The sequence below is a fragment of the Capricornis sumatraensis genome, chromosome 1 (assembly GCF_032405125.1).
Source record: "Capricornis sumatraensis isolate serow.1 chromosome 1, serow.2, whole genome shotgun sequence".
NCBI lineage: Eukaryota > Metazoa > Chordata > Mammalia > Artiodactyla > Bovidae > Capricornis > Capricornis sumatraensis.
Genome location: NC_091069.1, coordinates 214994004 through 215016377, shown reverse-complemented (window position 1 = coordinate 215016377; position 22374 = coordinate 214994004). Strand labels below are relative to the sequence as shown.

Below are 22374 nucleotides of genomic sequence, written 5' to 3'. Positions count from 1 at the left end.
TCTCCGTTTTCCCGAAAAGAGCCTTTTCGAGGCCAAGGGCGATTTACCCAAGGTCACACAGAGGGTAGACTGATTTCTGTGTTCCTGCAGCCCAGAGAACAAGCTATCTTGTCCCACAGGAGGCTTCATGTTGGGCTCTCCGGCTGGCGCTTGGCCAAGCCTCTAGCCTCCACCGTGTTGCTCGCGGTTCCCAAGGCAGCGGCACACTGTTTCCCCGCCTCGTCTTGGTGACGTTATGGGATCTGCACCCAATAGGAAAGCAGCTCCGCGTCGAGCACCGCCTTTCGCGACGGCCGCAGCCCACGCGGCTGGGAGACAGGCGTTGACAAGCCTCTGACCTCCACCATGTTGCTCGCGGTTCCCATGGCAGCGGCACACTGTTTCCCCGCCTCGTCCTGGTGACGTTGTGGGATCTGCGCCCAATAGGAAAGCAGCTCCGCGTCGAGCACCGCCTTTCGCGACGGCCACGGCCCTTGCGGCTGGGAGACAGGCGTTGACAGTGCTGGGCAGGCTGGCTCGGGTCGCGGCCGCGGCGAGTTACATCGTTTGCCAGTCTGTCCGCGAACGCCGCTTCCGGAGACAGAGCCAGGATGTTCGGGATGCTGAGCAGCAGCTTTGAGGATGATCCCTTCTTCTCGTGAGTGTCTGGGGCGGGAGTCCGCGGTCGCGCGGGAACTCGGAGATCTTGAGAGGAGCTATTTTAAGGGGAAAGTCAGTTAAAACGCGAAAGAAGGAGAGAGAATTCGGGTGACTCCAGGAGACCGTTTGAGGAAGACTCGGGGGGCGTGAAAGGGAAGGGAGAAGAGGATATAGCTGTGTGTGAGGGAAAGGAGAGGAGGATTTGGAAAGGAAGAGAAATTTGGGGGCGTGAGGTGGGAGAGGTCTGTGCAGGCTTCCCCGCCCAACAGACCCCCATGCGGGCTGCTCTTAACTCGGCCCGATTTCGGGTACCTGGCGCCCCCTAACCTCTTTGCCTCTGGCGCTCAGAGTCCCGCCTTCGCAGCTGCAGAGGCTTTGCAGGGGATGGTAACTGCCTCTCGGTGGAACTTCTGAAGAGAATTATACTTACAGGGCCCTTTCCACACCTGCTTCTACTCCAAAAGAGAGGCAGGGAATATTTAATAACATGGCAAGTCTTCGAAAAGGGAAACGTTTTCTAAAATAGTATTTTCCATAATATGTGTTTATAAGAGCGTTGGAGAGTTTTGCTGTCTCTCCCTAGAAGTGGTTGGAAGTTGCCAGGTGCAGTTTGTTTCCTTTCTTGATTTGTTACAAAGGTAGCCTTGTTTGGAGAGGGACTCCTCTTCCTATTAAAAGTGCAAGTAGGCAGGGAAACAGAGGGTGCATTTAACACCTCAGGTAAACAAGTGCCAAGCCCAGTGAACGGTTTCAAGTGAGATACTGTGATGTCTAAAGAGGAAGCCTTCCAGAAAATAGTTATTTAATTATGATCTAGTTTTCTAGGGTTTCCTGGGTTTTGTATTTTCTATGGTTCTTCCTTTGGTGATTATATAAAAATGTAACACAATCTAGTTGGATCCCTAAAACAGGAAGGTTTGTGTTATTTTTTTTACCCAGGTGTTTTGCCAGTTTGAATTTTGCAGTCCTAATTTATTTTGATCACTTAAATTCTCTGTGCAACTTGATCACCATCTGTTTAAAAGGTTGAAATGTTACCAGTTTACTACATAGATTTGTTTTTAAAAGAAAATATTATATTGGCTTAAATGTAATAGTACTATATTAAAACCAAATAACATAATGGTAATAACTGAGAGAAAATTAACAGTAGAAAAGATGAAATTATTAATGTGAAAAACAATATTTATTAATATTATATTATTGTTTATTAATATTTAATTCTAATTCTAATTTATTAATATTTTATTCTAAAGGTTATTCACTATAATTAAGGGGTGTACAGTGTTAGCCACTCCGTCGTGTCCAACTCTTTGCAACTTCACAGACTATAGCCTGCCAGGCTTCTCTGTCCATGGAATTCTCCAGGCAAGAATACTGGAGTGGTTAGCCATTCCCTTCTCCAGGGTATCTTCCCCACTCAGGGATCAAACCCAGGTCTCCTGCATTGCAGGCATGTTCTTTACCATCTAAGCCACCAGGGAAGCTAAGGAGTGTGTGGGCTCAGGTAAATTTATCATATTGTTTCAGTTAATGTGTTTAGGAGCAGTTGCGACATTTATGAACAATGTGATTTTAACAAATTTCAAAGTTTGTATTATAATTTGCTCTTTTAAAAGCCTGTGAGCGTAGGGACTAAATATATCCATAGTTTAGTTGAGCTGTTGAAGTGGTTCTTACATAATTGTGACCTCAGTACAATGGGCGGCAGTTAAGAAGATTATGACAACTTTTGAGTTGTATTCTCTTGATTATATCAAAAGAGCAGTGGCCATAACTAAACTAATGTATGATTAGTACTTTCTTTAAAACATCTAGCAAAAGTGTAATTTAAACTCTTGGATGCCTCTTTCTGAGCAAAGGCAATGAACCCAAGAGGCAGGGTCAGAAATAGTAACAGAACACAAATAGTAGGCATACATCAAAGAACACTCTTCCCCTGCACTTAGGATGGATAGGACCATCAGTTACATGGCAGTAGGTTTTTCAGTCATCATTCTCTGTAGCCGTCTTCAAATCCAGGCAGCCATATCATAAAGATTTGGGATAAAATTAACTTTATAAAACTGACTTATTTCTTTGCTCCACAATTGGCAATATAGAGAGTAAAAATAATTAGAGGAGATAAGAAGAATGTAAGTTTATATTTATTTCAAGTAAAAAAGTAAGTTTTATTTATTTTCAAGTAAATTTCAAATATTTATTTCATTTGACTCATCCCTTTTATCTGAACCCCAAACAGAATGAGTATCCATTACTTAATATGTCAAGCGTAAGGAATTGATAAAGTCATTATTAAATCATGCACTGACCTTAAGGAACACAGAGGGGGTTCCATGCCCTGTATCTTTTATATAAATATTATCCCTATTGCTCACATTATGTGTCGGTCATTGGGTTGTCTGGTGGCTATTTTAACGTCTGACATGTAGAAAATGTTCAAGAGATACTATTTAATGACAATCTAGTGTCTTTTACTCTCTGTATTGTAGTTAATATGGTATAGTTGATTGTTGGATTGCTGAAAGTGATTACATTTGGTCCCCAGTTTACAGTGGTTCCACTTAACATTTTTCAACTTGACGTGGTGTAAAAAAAATACACATTAAATAGAAACCATACTTTCAATTTTGAATGTTAATCTTTTCCCTGGCTAGTGACATGGGATACGATACTTTCACAAGGTGCGCAATAGCAGGGGTAGCAAGCCTCAGCTCCGTCAGCCACGAGATCATGAGAGTGAACAACCCGTACGCTTACAGACATTCGGTTTTTCACTTTTAGTACAGTATTTAATAAATTACATGAGGAATTCAATACTTTATTACAAAATAGGCTTTGTGTTGGATAGTTTTGCCCAATTGCAGGCTAAAATAAGTGTCTGAGCACATCTAAGTTTTAAGGTACACTAGACTAAGCTATGATGTTTTGTAGCTCAGGTATGTTAAATGCATTTTCTACAGGGTTATTTTCCACTTCTGATGGGTTTATGAGGATGTAACCCCATTACGGCTTCCCAGGTGGCGCTAGTGGTAAGAAACTACCTGCCAACACAGGAGACATAAGAGAGGAGGGTTGGATCCCTGGGTTGGAAAGATTCCCTGGAGAAGGACATGGCAACCCACTCTAGTAGTCTTGCCTGGAGAATCCCATGGACAAAGGAGCCTGGACGGCTACAGTCCACGGGATTACAAAGAGTCAGACGTGACTGAAGTGATTTCGTACACACACAACCCCATCGTAAGTGGAGGATGATCTGTTTTTGCATTCAGTAGGTGCCAGTGTTGATGTTGGCACTTTCTAATTTAAACACTGTCCATGGGATTTCCAGGCAAGAATCCTGGAGTGGGTTGTCATTTTCTTCTCCAGAGGACCTTCCTGACCCAGGAATCCAACACACGTTTCCTGCATTGTGGCGGACTCTTTTACCACTGAGCCACCGGGAAACCCAATTTAAACACTGCCATTTTCTAAATAATTCATTAATTGGGAATCAGGGGTATCAATCATAAGCACACTCTCCAAATTTACTAATTAATCAAAAGTGGGCAGACAAAAAGAATATACTTTTTGGATATAAAATTAGAATTTTTAAATAAATTGAGGCTAGTAAAATATGGTATCAAATTGTCAAATAGTTTAGAGCTTTGACAAAATCTAGTTTTGAATCCAAATATATTTGTTTTTAATGGTTACCTTTCTATAACAGCACGTTAAACATTTCATGAGAAAATTAAAGAGCTATTTTAAAAGCGATGAAGTTTAGTGTTTTATTGTATGCTTGTGACTTTTGGGGGTTTCCTTATATGTTTCAGAGCTGAAGTTGTTTCACAGTATATATTGTCTCACAGTATATATTCTCATACACCTTTTCAAATAAACAATACTTGTAATTTGGTTAAAAACACAAATGTTAAAAGCTAGCACTTCCTGGCATGCAGAGTTGGGTTTTTTTTAATCATCTTATCTTTACCTTTTATTAAATGTAGATACATGTATTTATTTATGGATTTTACAAGGGAACATGGAGCACAATTTATTTTCTAGCTCTCCACTGTGGTTTTCTCTGTGGACTTTTTTAAAAGAGTTGAGATAGTTTTCTCTCAAGAATACTACTTCTCCCATTTGCATTTGCTTAAGAATAGAAACATGTATGTACTGACAGGAAAATTAAATTTGAGAATAAAATGGTCTTGACCCCTCTTCTGTGCCCTAAGAAACATTGATTATTAAATGTCAAAGTTTACATATATCTAATCCAGTCTAGAAGTTTCTACTGCTTTGTACAGAAACACGATCTTTGAACCTTCTGAGCTACAGAAATGAAATTCTGATCATGGACATCTACAAAAAATAGTTATGTTACCACTTATCAGCTATTAGACATGAAAGGCTCAGAAATAGGTTGGAAAAGCAGTCTTATTCTTCATTATAAATTGTTACCATTTCTTTAAGCCACCCAGACTCTTCTTGTGGGCACTATATTGTGATGGCCAGTCTTTAAAGATGCCCTGCATATTTTCACAGACTGTTACTCTATCTCCTTTCTCTCATCAGGAGCTAAAAAATATATATCTATAATCTCTATTTTTAATTTTTAAAATTTATTTATTTTGTACTTTGGAGGTAGTCAGAGGACACTACTTTTAGCTACTTACTGAGTTGAAAGTGAATGTATTACACATGCAAGAATGATATTTTCTTAATTGAGAATATTGCCACGGCAGGAAATAAAACAAAGTCATCTTATTGGATAAGCTAAACTGTTCATTTGGGGGATTTCTTGGTTCCTTAGGTGCAAACCATTGAATTAGGAGCCAAGGAACACAACACAATTATAACATAGTCACTGGATCAAGGAGTGCCATTTGGTACTGACTGACTATATCATAAAGCTTAGTTCTATCAATGAATTTTGTAAACATTCACACAAAAGCAGAGGAGTGCTTACAGGATGGGACGGAGCCATAGTCATTCCTGCAACTCTTATAATATCAAAGCCTTCTACCACACCACCATTTTAAACTGTACTTCTAAACAGAAGGCAAATGAAATTGCCTGCATGCCAAGTTGCTTCAGTCTTGTCCAACTCTTTGCGACCCTAAGGACTGTAGCCCTCCAGGCTCCTCTGTCCATGGGATTCTCCAGGCAAGAATACTGGAGTAGGTTGCCATGCCTTCTTCCAGGGGATCTTCCCGACCAAGGGATCAAACCCGCATCTCTCACGTCTCCTGCATTGGCAGGCGGGTTCTTTACCACTAGCACCACCTGGGACACCTAGGAAAATGTCATTTATTCTTCAAGTATTTCTTAGGTTTCTACTATATGCCCAGTGCTATAAACTTTATTATAAATTTTTAGAAACCATGGCCCATGCCCTAAAAGATTCTCTTAAGAGTGTTGTGAAAGAAAGTGAACATGAAGTCACTCAGTCATGTCCTATTCTTTGGGACCTATGGAGACTATAGCCCACCAGGCTCCTCTGTTCTTGGGATTTTCCAGGCAAGAATACTGGAGTGGGTTTCCATTTCCTTCTCCAAGGGATCTTCCCGACCCAGGGATCGAACTTTGGTCTCCCACATTGCAGACAGACTCTTTACCGTCTGAGCCACCAGAGAATCCCTTGTGTGTTGTATGCATTATTTATAGTGTCTAAACATAAATCACTTGATGTATTTTCTTTATGGACCCGCCCACCTTATTGAAACTAGGGAATGTTTCTTTATGATCTGAGAGCCATACAAATCTGCTTATGCCACTACTAGGTATAGTAGAGAGAAGGAATTTCCCTTGATGAATGGGACTGCCATGTCAATTATCTGAGACTCTTATATAATAAAGAATATGGGATGCTTTTTTACTTAGAAGCACAAATATCTATATTTTGTACAAGGCAATAAAACTATAACTGGCAAAATATGTATAATTATACTTGAGTCTTACATATATATACACATATATATAACATATTTGAGAGCATCTTAAAAACAGAAACTTACTCTGAAGCGAAATATTACCAGTCCTTAAAAAAAAAACAACTTATGTTGAGATTATCCCAAGAGACCCAGAATCAATCCAGGAGTTAAAATGTTTTTTGGGGGGGCAACATTTTTCCTGCTTCTGATAGGTAAATAATGTGGAGTAAAAAACATGGTTGGTGCCAAATTTCATTCTGTTTGACTGTGGTTTGTGTCAGCAATCCTGAAAGAGGTCATATAGTCATCATAGTAGTATAAGTAAATTTTTCCTCACTTAAATGAAAATGCATTCTCATGGAAAATCTGAATACTGAAAATTTGGTTAAGGGAATCATGCAACCCAAGATTTTGGTTCAGTCAGTCAGTTCAGTCACTCAGTCATGTCCGACTCTTTGCGACCCCATGGACTACAGCACACCAGGCCTCCCTGTCCATCACCAACTCCCGGAGTTTACTCACTCATGTCCATTGAGTTGGTGATGCCATCCAGCCATCTCATCCTCTGTCATCCCCTTCTCCTCCCACCTTCAATCAATCCCAGCATCAGGGTCTTTTCATATGAGTCAGTTCTTCTCAACAGGTGGCCAAAGTATTGGAGTTTCAGCTTCAGCATGAGTCCTTCCAATGAATATTCAGGACTGATTTCCTTAGGATGGACTGGTTGGATCTCCTTGTAGTCCAAGGGACCTCAAAAGTCTTCTCCAACACCACAATTCAAAAGCATCAATTCTTCAGTGCTCAGCTTTCCTTATAGTCCAACTCTCACCTCCATACATGACCACCGGAAAAACCGTAGCCTTGACTAGATGGACCTTTGTTGTCAAAGTAATGTCTCTGCTTTTTAATATGCTGTCTAGGTTGGTCATAACTTTTCTTCCAAGGAGCAAATGTCATTTAAGCGTCTTTTAGATTTTGGTTACTATCATTATTTTGCTTCTATTTTCCATATATGGATTTTTTTCTCCAAAATTAGACCAAATTTTATGGTTATAAATGGACTATTTTCCTTAATATATACCATAAGCATTTTCCTAGTCTTTAGATATTCTTTGAAGCTTGAATTTAGTGTCTGCAAAATATTGCATCCTGTAAATATGCAAGGGCTTCCCTGGGGGCTTAGCTGATAAAGAATCTACCTGCAATGCGGGAGACCAAGTCTGATTGCTGGTGAGTTGGGAAGATCCCCTAGAGAAGGGAATGGCTACCCAAACAGTATTCTGGCCTGGAGAATTCCACGGACTGTATTAGTCCATGGGATTGCAAAGAATTGGACATGACTGAGCAACTTTCACACTTCACTAACTTAACAGGTATAGAAAGAATATTTTTCATATAAACATTTAATCATATTTCAAATTATTAACTTAGTTTATATACATGATATGACCTGTTTCTAGTAATAGCTTTGCAAAGTGTCATCATATTTCCAGTATATTTTCCTAGAAGAATGAAACATTAATTTTCAAGAGAACAATATGAATAAGTAAAAAAATATAAAAACTCTTCTTACTTGAGAAAGAAAACTATACTAAGTTAATTTTTAAAGTTTTAAAACAACTTCTTGCTGCCATTAGAGATTTGCCCTTTGTTAAAAAAATTCAAGCTTGAACAGAAGAAATCTTAAAAGTCTTATTTCTAAGCAACTGCTGTTTTGGGTGGACATAAGTTGAACTCACTTCAGGATCCAGCCAGATTTCTTCCTGAACAGTTCAGACAGGTGCAAAAGCCAGACTATGAAACCATTTTTTAAAGCAGCCTTTTGTTTGTGTCAATAAAAAGAAAAAGATTTTTTTTTTACATTTGTTCTATGTACAAATACACCTACTCCTATTTGAATAAAGAGAAACCTGGACAACATTTTTAATGAACCACATTTAGTGCTGAATTTTTAGCCCTATTAGAAAAATAAATCTTATTAAATGTTATGTTTCTATAGAAAAGTAATAGCTGTTTAATTCTCATCTATTTACTGACCAAAACTAGTATTCCCTGAATTATCTTTCCTTGTTGAAGTTGAATCTCATCCATGTATCTAAAGAGAACGCTGAATGTTTTTTTAAGTATCTGCATTTTAATAAGAATGAATTGTTTAATCCCCATGCTTGTACCCATATCCTAAACTCTGAGTGTCCAGTGAGTATAGAGATCTCAGCAAAAGGAGACTCTTTTGAATCATCCATTTTGAAACATCAAGTAGTATAAAATTGCTTAATTCTACATAGTTCTATTTCTTTTTTATTCTTTAAAGATATTTATCATGATACACTTTGAATGTATATTACAGAAGTGTAAGAGTATAGTATTGGGTGTACCCCTTAATCAGAATTTCAAAATATACACCTGCTTTACCCATCTCTATTGCTGCTGCTGTCTTTAAAGTGTTTTAAAACAAATTCCAGATTTCTTGTATTTCACTCATATGTATTTCCAAATACATCTCTGAAAAATACTGTCTTTCATCACCACAAAGCCACATTTACATCTAACAAGATTAACAATAATTCCAGTTTCTTGCTATCACCTGGCATTGAGTATCATCTGAATATGAAACACTTCAGAATAGTCTGCTTTTGAGATTAAAAACTAGGAATTATTTCTTAGACAGCTCACTTATTGGTCTCAGAACTGCTTGAAACTCTGTACCTTTAAGTAAAAACTGGGAAGATAACATACACCAATTTCTAATTCCTTAATTGTAAACTAACTTTTGGACTTCAGGTCTTTATTTGGGAAAGCATAAAGCAACTCTCTTTCTGCCCGCTAGTTTCACTGGGTGCCATTGGTCTATCTAATTTTTAAATTATCACAACTTCCTCATAGTGCTAGTTGCCTATAATTCTGCTGAAATAGTGATTATCAAACTTTTTAATAGGTGGCAAATCTAAGAACAGTAATCTGTTACATTTCCCATGCCCATCACTCCTATCAGTAAGACAGATACAAAACTTTATCCTACAAGAATTCCCGGGAGGATGATCTTATTTATGGCACTTGTCTGCACTGTATATGTAATATTTTTACTTGATTTTCCTAAATATATTAGAGTCTGCTTTTAGCTAGAAAGAATGAAATATGAATAATCTCTAAATAAACCTAAATGCTCTAGTGTCTTCATTTTATTATATTTCTTAAGTGAATTTAGGGCAAGTGTATTTCTGTACTTAAATACCAAACATTCAGCTAAAGAAATTCTTCATTCTCAGAGATTGGGTTACTAATTTTGCTAAGAGTAGTTTAATTTTTGGACTCCTGCTGAAATTTTTGTGTTCTGGTGCACTAAGAGCATACTCGGCCTGCACACACTGGAGAGCACTTTCCTTTTATGACTTTGTGTGAAATTTGTCAGCCGGAGGGAGGCTGAAAGGTAGGGAAATGTCCCCAAGTGGATGAGTATATAAAGGACAAGAGAAGGACAGCAAGAGAACAAATGAAGAAGTAAGAGTACTGACTTGTTACAGTTGTTTAGTATATGGATCTCTCATCCAGACTAGCACTGGTCCTGCTGCAGGGGTGGTTGAAGTTACTGTGTTGGTCAGGTATACAAAGGAGCTGCTATTTATCATCTGTAAATATATTTCTTTTTCTACTTAACCAGCTTCCTTTAGAACAATTGATACTGCACAGGAATAAACAGATCTGAAGAACAAAACAGTCAGCAAACACTCTCATAAACATCCTTCCTATTAGATTTATTTGTTGAGAATACTCATTTTATTTAGTTTTTCTATAAACAAAGATTTTATTTGAACATTCCATCAATATCTCTCTAAGAGAAGTCTTTAAAGTTTTTTAATCTGCTAAAACACACCAACATACAGAAAGTGGAGCTAAAGAATACACACCGAGGAAACCAGAATTGAAAGAGACACATGTACCCCAATGTTCATCGCAGCACTGTTTATAATAGCCAGGACATGGAAACAACCTAGATGTCCATCAGCAGATGAATGGATAAGAAAGCTTTGGTACATGTACACAATGGAGTACTACTCAGCCGTTAAAAAGAATTCATTTGAATCAGTTCTGATGAGATGGATGAAACTGGAGCCGATTATACAGAGTGAAGTAAGCCAGAAAGAAAAACACCAATACAGTATACTAACACATATATATGGAATTTAGAAAGATGGCAATGATGACCCTGTATGCAAGACAGGAAAAAAGACACAGCTGTGTATAACGGACTTTTGGACTCAGAGAGAGAGGGAGAGGGCGGGATGATTTGGGAGAATGGCATTCTATCATGTATACTATCATGTAAGAATTGAATCGCCAGTCTATGTCTGACGCAGGATACAGCATGCTTGGGGCTGGTGCATGGGGATCACCCACAGAGATGTTATGGGGAGGGAGGTGGGAGGGGGTTTCATGTTTGGGAACACATGTAAGAATTAAAGATTTTAAAATTTAATTAAAAAAATAAAAAAATAAAAAAATAAAAGAAGTTTCTGAGGACATAAAGGAAAAGCAGATGCACAAAGTGCACCTTCATGACTGTTGTTGTGATTACGGTGAGTGGTATGAAGCTGCTGAAATGTCCAAAAAGAAATTGTTGTGGGGGGTATAAATTATGATCACCCTAGAGAAATGCTAGGCAACAGGATAACACCCTCCTTCTCCTCCTGCAAAAATCCTAGTGACATAAGCATTCGTGGGAGAATGAGCAGAAGAGCATAGGCATAGCTATAAGGAAGATCCGTTCTTTTTATTTTTTACTTTAATATTTTGTAATATAATCATATGTACCTGGGAAATTGTGCTCTTTGTGAATAAAATACTAGATTATAATTGCTGAAAATCCTTTAGACGAGTTAAAAACACTCAACACCATTATAGTAAAATCGATATAATCGTTAGGAACATTCTACATAACAAATTTCTACGTTCAATTTTTAGAAATTATGTTTAAGTTGAATTAAGGCAATAAGACTTCAGAACTACACAATATTTTTGGAGTAAAGTTCTGTCTTAGCATATGATTAAAACGGATACTTTACTAAAAACAGGAAATGTATTTATTGAAACAAAACTTAGTAACATCTTACCATGAATACCAAAATCTGACAAGCTTTAGGGTTTTCACAAAGATAAATTAGTACTCAGTTGTGTCCGACTCTTTGCAACGCCCTGGACTGGAGCCCACCAGGCTCCTCTGTCCATGGGATTTTCCAGCAAGAATACTGGAATGGATTGCCATTTCCTTCTCCACACAGAAATATATTGGTGTACTTTATTTTGCATTTTAGTGAGAGTTGCCAAGAAATAAGCTTTATTACCATATGGGAAAAAAACACATTTATACAGTCTGAACTGAACATTTACATTGGATTTAATTGTAGAAGTTTCCCCCCATTTCAATTTTCCATATTTACACATGCACTATAAGACTTTTAAAAGTGAAAAAACGTTCATTTTAAGATGTAATAACATCCAATATCCAGCAATTATGACCTTACTTTATAAAATATCAAAGTGCTTTGCATTTTCAAAAATGTGTTTTTTTAACTCCTTTTGTCTCTTTAACAAGCATATTAGCCCCAAATCATTCTTTGTAGTATTAAGCTGCCTACTTATTGTTTAAATTCCAACATTTATACTTACATGATTGCATGTATTTTCAATAGTGATTCTTTTATCGCACACCGAGAAAGTATGCGACAGATGATGAGAAGTTTTGCTGAACCTTTTGGAAGAGACATGCTCAGCATCTCTGATAGGAGAGGAAGAGCTCGTAACCGTATGGGACATGAGGATGAAGAAAATTCCTTGACTGTAAGTTATTTATTTTAATGATAGTGAAGAAAAGTATTACAGAAGTTTATCTCTGATGATAGGATAGGATTAATGTTATAGAAATAACCGTTATACACAGGGAAGGACCTGTTGAAAAGGAGAATTCTTTGGCAATGAAGTGTTAACTGTATAGAATTGCACTGTGATACCAAAACTTTTAGCACCATAGGGTTATATATTATAAGCCAAACTTAAGACATTCTTTTCCATGTGAACCATGTAAGGAAGAAAAACCATGATACGGTTTTTCTCACCTTATAGTTTACTCCCATGTCTTAAATTAGGACAGGCATGGAAATATCCTTGCATACAACACTTTTTCTTCTCGGTTTAAAATAGCATCCAAAACTGTAGTACAATGCTTTTTATCTACTGGACCAAGAAAACCCAACCTACTCCTTGGCTACCTTGGACCCTCAAAATTTAGATTAACTTTTAAAAGTTAATTTAAAAGTTATTCAGAAGCCTTGTAGAACTACAGTATATGTTCAGAAGTCTTGTCTGAGAGCAAAACTAAAAGGTTACAAACAAACAACAAAAAACTCAGGATATTTATATACCTTAGCTGTTTTCTGCTTATTTGTGTTGCTTTTTCAGCCTCAAGAATGGCAGTTCTAGAACAACAAATCCGCAGGAGTTTCTAAAACATAAATCTCTACAGTTCAAATGTAGAGCTTTGGACCTCAGTAATCATTTTTTAGCGTATTTCTTTTTAATTGAAGGATGATTGCCTTACAATATCGTGCTGGTCTCTGCCAACATCAGCATGAATCAGCCATAGGTTTACATATGTTGTCCCCTCCCTCGTGGCACTGTCTCCCGCTTCCCACCCCGTTCCTCCCCCTCTAGGTTGTCACAGAGCCCCAGATTGAGTTCCCTGAGTCATACAGCAAATCCCCACTGGCTATCTATTTCACATGTGGTAATGTATATGTCTGCATGCTACTCTCAATAAGCATTTTTAATTGGTCAATTGGGAAACTTCCAGGACCTTCCAAAGAAATACTTTCATATTTTTTATTTGCAATAATCTTGTTGTTAAATAGAGCAAAATGTTTCAAATACTCCTAAGAAGTTTGATGGATAAAATTACATTTGCCATTTAAAAATGAAAATAATCTTCACATTCTTTCTCACATACACATTATTCCAGTATCTAGATATATTAATTTCATTCCAATTATTTTTAAATTTGTTAATGTGGTCATTATGTTATTTTTTACTTTTAGGGCTATAAATTTCCATAAAAGTCTAAAATTAAGCCCAAAGGAAAAAACTGTCAAAGATTTGAGCAGAAATATAAAATATGACATTCTGAAATTTTATCTTTCACATGAGCATTGAAGTATTTTATATATTTGTTATAAACATAGCAAAGAAAGAGTAGGGCTGTACATAGTGCTTTGTATTATTTGCATGCAAAAATGAGCTGTTGGTAGCATTTATGCAAAAAGTAGGAGGTGATGATTTTATTCCCTTGTAAGCACAGAAAGGAGATCTGTTTATAATTCAGCTGTAAAGTTCTTAGTGAGGATGCCTAGGCTGTAACTCTTCTGGTTATCCATTAGAAGAAGAAATGTTTTTTTCCTCAGTACCTGTGCTTAAAACATCTGAGTGTTTAATGAGCTGGAATAAGAAATATATAACCAATAGAAAGATAAATTTATTTGAAACTGTCATTTATCTGATTCATAATTTAGAACAATTTGTATTTTAGCTTGCCTCATATTTGTCTTGCCGGAGAAGGCAACGGTAACCCACTCTAGTACTCTTGTCTGGAAAATCCCATGGACAGAGGAGCCTGGTAGGCTGCGGTCCATGGGGTCACTAAAAGTCAGATGCGACTGAGCGACTTCACTTTCACTTTTCACTTTCATGCATTGGAGAAGGAAGTGACAACCCACTCCAGTGTTCTTGCCTAGAGAATCCCAGGGACGGGGGAACCTGGTGGGCAGCCGTCTATGGGGTCGCACAAAGTCGGACACGACTGAAGCGACTTAGCAGCAGCAGCAGCATATTTGTCTTGCCAGTGTGGCTTGAAATCAAGTTTTGGGGAACTAAAAAGCCCACATAGCTGAACTAATATGGTTGCATAAATGTGAGGATTAAATAAGGAAAGTCAAGTAAGAAAACAATTCTGAATACAAAAGAAGGCCAAGACCAATCAATATTAGAATGAAAAACTAAAATAATTGCTACCAAGTCCAGTTTCTAGTGGCATAAATTAACTTTTGTCTAAGATGATGAAATCATCTCCCTTATTATTAATCAAATCCCTTGCAATTATACAGTGCAAGTGACAAATAGATACAACGGATTAGATTTAATAGAGTGCCTGAAGAACTATGGACAGAGGTTTATGACATTGTACAGGAGGCAGTGATCAAGACCATCCCCAAGAAAAAGAAATACAAAAAGACAAAATGGTTGTCTGAGGAGGCCTTACAGATAGCTGAGAAAAGAAGAGAAGTGAAAAGCAAAGGAGAAAAGGAAAGATGTACCCATTGGAATGCAGAATTCCAAAGAATAGCAAGGAGAGATGAGAAAGCCTTCCTCAGTGATCAATGCAAAGAAATAGAGGAAAACAATAGAATGGGAGACTAGAGATGTCTTCAAGAAAATCAGAGATACCAAGGGAACATTTCATGCAAAGTTGGGCTCAATAAAGGACAGAAATGGTATGGACCTAACAGAAGCAGAAGATATTAAGAAGAGGTGGCAAGAATACACAGAAGAACTATACAAAAAAGATCTTCATGACCCAGATAATTCCAATGGTGTGATCACTCACCTAGAGCCAGACATCCTGGAGTGTGAAGTCAAGTGGGCCTTAGAAAGCATCACTATGAACAAAGCTAGGGGAGGTGATGGAATTCCAGTGGAGCTATTTCAAATCCTAAAAGATGATGCTGTGAAAGTGCTGCACTCAGTATTCCAGCAAATTTGGAAAACTCAGCAGTGGCCACTGGACTGGAAAAGGTCAGTTTTCACTCCAATCCCAAAGAAAGGCAATGCCAAAGAATGTTCAAACCGCACAACTGTACTCATCTCACCTGCTAGCAAATAATGCTCAAAATTCTCAAAGCCAGGCTTCAACAGTACATGAACCGAGAACTTCCAGATGTTCAAGCTGGATTTAGAAAAGGCAGAGGAACCAGAGATCAAATTGCCAACATCCCTTGGATCATTGAAAAAGCAAGCAAGTTCCAGAAAAAACATCTATTTCTGCTTTATTGACTACACCAAAACCTTTGACTGTGTGGATCACAACAAACTGTGCAAAATATAAAGGGATGGAAATACCAGACCACCTTACCTGCCTCCTGCAAAACCTGTGTGCAGGTCAAGAAGCAACAGTTAAAACCAGACATGGAACAACAGACTGGTTCCATATAGGGAAAGGAGTAAGTCAAGGTTGTATATTGTCACCCTGCTTATTTAACTTATATGCAGAGTATATCATGCAAAATGCCGGGCTTGATGAAGCATAAGCTGGGATCAAGAAATATCAATAACCTCCGATACTCAGATGACACTGCCCTTATGGCAGAAAGTGAAAAACTAAAGAGCCTCTTGATAAAAGTGAAAGAGGAGAGTGAAAAAGTTGGCTTAAAACTCAACATTCAGAAAACTAAGATCATGGCATCCAGTCCCATCACTTCATGGCAAATAGATGGGGAAAACAATGGAAACAGTGAGAGACTTTGTTTTTCTGGGCTTCAGAATCACTGCAGTCATGAAATTGAAAGACGCTTGCTCCTTGGAAGAAAAGCTATGACCCACCTAGACAGCATATTAAAAAGCAGAGACATTACTTTGCCAGCCAAAGCCTGTCTAGTCAAATCTGTGGTTTTTCCAGTAATCATGTATGGATGTGAGAACTGGACTGAGCATCAAAGAATGGATACTTTTGAACTGTGGTGTTGGAAAAGACTTTTGAGGTCCCTTGGACTGCAAGGAGATCAAACCAGTCAATCCTAAAGGAAATCAACCCTGAATATTCATTGGAAGGACTGATGCTGAAACTGAAACTCCAATACTTTGGCTACTTGATGTGAAGGACTGACTCATTGGAAAAGACCCTGATCCTGGGAAAGACTGAAGGTGGGAGGTGAAGGGGACGACAGAGGATGAGATGGTTGGATGGCATCACCAGCTCAATGGACATGAGTTTGAGCAAGCTCCAAGAATTGGTGATGGACAGGGAAGCCTGGCATGCTGCAGTCCATGGGATTGCAGAGTCAGACACGACTGAGCGATTGAACTGAACTGAAGGTGATGAACCATAGGTGTCAGCTAAACTCTGTGTGTACTGTTATCCAATAGAATGCTCTGGATAATTTAAATGTTCTAAATCCACCCTGTCCAGTATGGTTAGCCACATAAGACTATCAAACCTTTGAAATGTGCCTAGTGCCACTGAGGAACTGAATTTTCAATTCTAATTATTTAAAATTAATTTTAAATAGCCACATGTAGGTTTTGGCTACCTTAATGCAGGGTATGATAATATTCAAAAAGAGTGCAAAGCTTTTAGCTTTTTTTAAAAAACCAACACTGAGTAAAGGACACTAATCAGCTACAGGTGAACCTATCATCTTATTTTTTCTTAATTTAATAATAATCTCTTTCAACATTTTCCCAAGAGAAACTGCAGTACTCATCTACCTATTAAATAGAAAGTAAATGGTGATTTTACTATATCAGATTTAAACCAAACCATTTCATAAAACTTTGAGTTTCGTGGTGTTTTATATAGTAAATACTGCTAGGTAGTATTTACTTAACCTCTCCCATCTAAAATCAAGTGGCATATATAATATATTCAGTTCCATTATATTGTATCTTAGAAAGCTAACACCAGTGAGTTTTTTTTCCTTGTTCAAGCTATGAAAACTCTTTGCTAACCAAGAGTGCTGAGCATTGCCCTTAGAGCAGTTGAAGGGCAGTAGTAATTTTTTAGTACAGGAATTTCATATGGTTACAGTAGGTTTTCCAAGGAGCATTCAGCTTCTTTTTAACCTAAACTCTTCTTTTCTTCTGAATGAGTTATACTGGTGAGATATGGCTCTCCTTTTTTCCCCTGGGGTGTGATACATTTGACATGTTTATGTATCAGTGTGAAAGATTTATGTAAAAGCAAAAAAACTAAATACATTAGTTAAAAGATAACAAACAAACAACAGTAACAACAAAAGACCTCTATCCCAACTTGACTTTTCTAAGTTTCTAAGTCACTGTCCTATAATTACATATGAAAGTAGGAATAAAGATTAGAAATTGACTATAGAAGATGGACAAATCAGCTACCTAGTTTGAAAACAGCACAGCTAAGTAGAGTAGGCTTTTTGAGCATGCTAGCTGTTCTATTTGAACTTTTTAATAATAGTTTACACAAAGCTTTTTTTTTTTCTCTTTCTGTGAAGTTATAAATTTTAAAATGAGTATTTAAGCAGTGAGCCATAAGCTGATGCTTCTAAGCATAGTGGATGAAAATTTATATTTCAAATATGTACTTGATAACCTTTTTCTTTATTTTTTACCCGTTTCTTGGCGTTTGTCATCTTTATCAGCCCTATTATGAGGGAAAATAGAGATTCCTGCAAAAGTAGGAAAAGCATCAGCTATGCCGTTTCTTTGTACTATTAGCTTTTCTTCAGTTCATGATTTCTTTTTTTTTTTAACTTTTTATTTTTACTTTATTTTACTTTATAATACTGTATTGGTTTTGCCATACATTGACATGAATCTACCATGGGTGTACATGCGATCCCAAACATGAACCCCCCTCCCACCTCCCTCCCCACAACATCCCTCTGGGTCATCCCCGTGCAGTTGTCCATTTGGGGTCGGTTTTGTTTAAAACTAGATCATTTAATCTGTAAGCTTATTTTATTAGGCAGTTTATAATTCAAGATATAACCTATGACCATCTGACAGATTGAGAGATGGTGCCAGAGTCAATGTAAAATCTTTTTCCTTTCAGTTACAAGAAACAATGAGGAATTTTATTGGTGTACAAATACACTTTGGAGATTACTGTTCTAATTTATTATAAAATTTAAACAGTTTTCTCTAGTTTTTTGACATAACTTACACAGGGAGAAAATTATCACTAAATGATGGTATAATTTTGTATATACCTTTTACCAAGAAACTCAAAATTTATTTTCAACATTTGAAACTTCCAAGTAATGAAAGTTTTTAATTTATATATGTATCTAAAATTTTATTTTTATTATTCCATCTATTATGCTTAACATTCTTTTTCCTATCAAAGACTAAATATCTTTAAACCTATATGCATGATCCTTTCTGAAGTCTGTATTTCTTATTCCATGTTAGTTCTTAGGAGGTATCCATTAAATTTTTTTGACCAATATCTCTTCTAAGCTTTTGAAATGTTATTAATATAGATACTTTTGATTTTTAATTGGTTTCAGGTGAGAGTAAATGATTTTTTAAAAATATGGAATCATTGAACAAAAGAAAGAAGATATAATCTTAATCATTATACCTTATGTGTTAATTTTGGTGTGAATTTGCATTTTCTTTGAAAAATGTTTGTCTTAGTCCATAGCAATTACTTTCTCTTTAATAAGTAGTCTTATTTAAAAGATATGTGGTCTCCTTGTGCATCTTCTTGGCTCATGTCAGACTGTACAATGAATAATAAGCAGATAACTTTAAATATATATACTGAGCTCTTTTTGATTAAACGGTTTCGTAATTTGGTTAGCTCTGAACTATGTGATTATGTAGTGCATTACTTTCTTTTTCAGAGATTGTTGTATAATAAATATCATACCAAAATTAATTGGATTTTTTTCTAGGCAATGAGTTCTCTTGTACCTTTTGGCAGTTTTGGTGGTATGGTTCGTATCATAAGACACAAGCCATTTTAGCAATATTTTCTGACAATATTTTATTTTTCATTAACTCAGGCATACTGAATCAGCATGCCATCTCACTTTCATAACAGCTTTTAGCATTTGTTACTGAAAACTTGTTTCGTGTGTTAAATTTGTCTTAGAATGTTTAGGCCTGTGTTTTGTGGAGTACATCACATCAACATTAAAAAAAAATCAGTTTTCCAAAAGAAAAAGTACATTTTGGTTGATGACAGTTCACTTTATTTACAAAAGGGATCCTCGGAGTTGTGTTTAAAAGTTGGAGACTTTCACTTGCTTATGCTGACTCTTCAAAAAGTAAAAAAGCACCAAATTGAGGATAGACAAAAGCTCAGACTGACTGCTTTCTCTAGGACTCTGTTGTCAGTTCAGTCATGCTTTCCTTTCCCATGTCCAAGTACTCTGCAGCCAGCTTTTTTCTCCTACCCCTGTTTTTCTCTGAGCCTTTGGTCCTCTTTTTCTGTGCTGCTAATTTCTAACACACTTAAAGGCAATCTGGGGAGTAGCAGAGAATAGCATCATCACCTTGGAGCACTTTCTATGCATGCATCTATACGCTCATGAAAAAGTTTTTTGAATTCTCTTGTGCTAGACTTTAGCCATTTCTTACCTTAAAATTTGCCTTACAACATTTGTTCTTCTGATCAGAGTTTTTAGTGGGACAAGTGATGAAGGAAAAAAAAAAAAAAAAAAACAACTGTAGCACAGAGTTATCAGTCAAGTAATCAGGAAATTCAGCATGCTTTGGGCACACAGATAGAAAAAAGCCTGTAGCCCAGACCTTTGGGTTGGTGGAGTGGAGGTCAGTTAGAGGAGACTTTTTGAGCCTTAAGGATTAATAGGAATTAGCCAGGAAAAGCTGAGAAGGGAGAAGAGAGATCAACACAGAGGAAACAGCATGTGTAAAGACCAGGAGTCTAGGGAGCTCAAAGATATTTGGAGTTATTTGGCCCTAGGGTGTGAGCTGGAGAATAGGTATAGGTAAGGATGATGAGGTACTAGAGGGGACTTCTTTGGGCCCTGATAAGGACTGCGGACTTTAACAAAAGAGCAGGAGAAGCAATTGATGAATTTTTGTCAAAATAGTAGGAGAATCAGATTCTTATTTTTTGAAAAAGCATTGTCCCTGCAGGGAAGACAGGTATTAGAAGGGGCCAGAGTGGAGGTAGAGAGGCGAGGAGGCTGACAAAGTGTTCTGAGAAGTATGAGTGATAAATAGCTTCTACTCAAGTAGTAGCTGTGGTGATAAAGAGAAATAATCTCTTTTGAGAGAGTTAAGTAAATGGATAGCACTTGGCGATTCATGGGTTGTTGGATCAGTAGAATAGGGGAAGAAAAGTTTTTTGCTTATTTTTCTGGCCTGAGGAATTAGATGAAAATGCTACTGAGCTAAGGAACAGAGCACTGAGGCAGTGCCAGTATGAGGACAGGAGTGCTCAGAAAGATCACTTCAGGTCTGGGTGTTTTGCAGTTGAGGCATCTGTGGGCTGTTCAGCTGGATTTATCTAGTAAGCAGTTGGATATGTGAGCTTGAACTGAGCTACAGATAATTAGTTCATTCATTCAGCAAATATTTATTGAGCCCTCCTATGCACCAGGAGTTGTTTCTAAAGTACTGGGAAAATGGTGATGAGTAAGACAGAGAAGATAGCCCTGCCTTCGCAGAGGTTATTTTCACAGAGTGGGAGGACAGACAATAAAGAAATAACTCAGATAGTCAAAGTGCTTCTAAGTGCTTTGAAGGAGATGAAATGGGCATATGATACAGGGACAGGTTCAGGTGGGGCAAAGATTAGACAGGTAACCTTTCTAAGGAGGTGATACTTGAATGATGAGAAGAAACTGTACCGAGTCAGGAGAGAACATTCTAGGCAGAGAGAAGAGCAGCTGTACAAAGTTCCTGAAGGCCTCCAAAGCCCACTGGAATCTCAGCTCTAATTTGTACCCCCCCTTTTTGTCAAGGCGTTGGGCCACCCACATAACAAGTACAGAAACATCTTTTAATGGCTGACAGTGAATTGAGAAGAGACAAAATATACCCAAAACATGTGATCTTTTTTCTCTCACTTTCCTTAGGCTAGCTCTTTAGTCTCTCTTGAATTATCTCTTAAACAGCATTGATTCTCAGTATAACGCTGAGACAAAGAATTCACAATATTTCTGGAATTGTGTTGAATCTCTGAAATGCAGATTAATTCTGTTGCTGTCCTTTGCATCCTAAGTGTGAAAGTTGCTCAGTCGTGTCCGACTCATTGCGACCCTGTGGACTATACAGTCCATGGAATTCTCCAGGCCAGAATACTAGAGTGGATAGCCATTCCCTCCTCCAGGGGATCTTCCCAACCCAGGGATCAAACCGGGGTCTCCTGCATTGCAGGTGGATTCTTTGTTAGCTGAGTTATCAAGGAAAGACGTATCATATTTCCTAAATGTGTCTTTGTTGTTCTGTACTATGGTTAGAAGTGAAGTGATGTGACAGTCACTCTGCTGCTAAGTCGCTTCAGTCGTGTCCGACTCTGTGCGACCCCAGAGACGACAGCCCACCAAGGCTCCCCTGTCCCTGGGATTCTCCAGGCAAGAACACTGGAGTGGGTTGCCATCTCCTTCTCCAATAGTCGCTCAGTTGCGTCCAGTTCTTTGCAGTACCATGGACTGTAGCCCACCAGGCTCTTCTGTCCGTGGGATTCTCCAGAATACTGGAGTGGGTTGCATTCCATTCTCCAGGGGATCTTTCTGACCCAGGGATCGAACCTGGATCTCCGGCATTGCAGGCAGATTCTTTGTTACTGAACCAAAAGGGAATCCCACAATGGTTAGTGCAGATTCTAAAGGGGAATTTGATTTTTCTGTTTCCTATTGTATGTGAATGTGTTAGTCACTCAGTTGTGTCCAACTCTTTGCAATCCCATGGACTGTAGCCTCAGTCGATAGAATTCTCCAGGAAAGCAAAAGAATCTCCAGAAACTCCTTCTAACAGTAGACGATGCTTTGGCTGACACACTAGAATGTGTGCTTCACTTGTTGATTCCTGGTGATTGTTCCAGTGATAAAAC

The 22374-nt window shown here is 37.8% G+C and overlaps 1 protein-coding gene across 2 annotated transcripts in view; it reads left to right on the top strand.

The window, feature by feature from the left end:
* Nucleotides 1–520: 520 nt before the first annotated feature.
* MLF1 (myeloid leukemia factor 1) overlaps nt 521–22374 on the top strand; it is a 30029-nt gene continuing 8175 nt past the window's right edge. The window contains exons 1-2 of one of the 2 annotated variants that reach the window (XM_068977156.1): nt 521–637; nt 12242–12389. In XM_068977156.1, the coding sequence (XP_068833257.1) occupies nt 591–637; nt 12242–12389 (195 nt within the window). In that variant the 5' untranslated portion in view covers nt 521–590. Of the gene's footprint in view, nt 638–12241; nt 12390–22374 lie in introns of those variants that run through there. The other variant, XM_068977164.1, reaches the window with a different exon arrangement.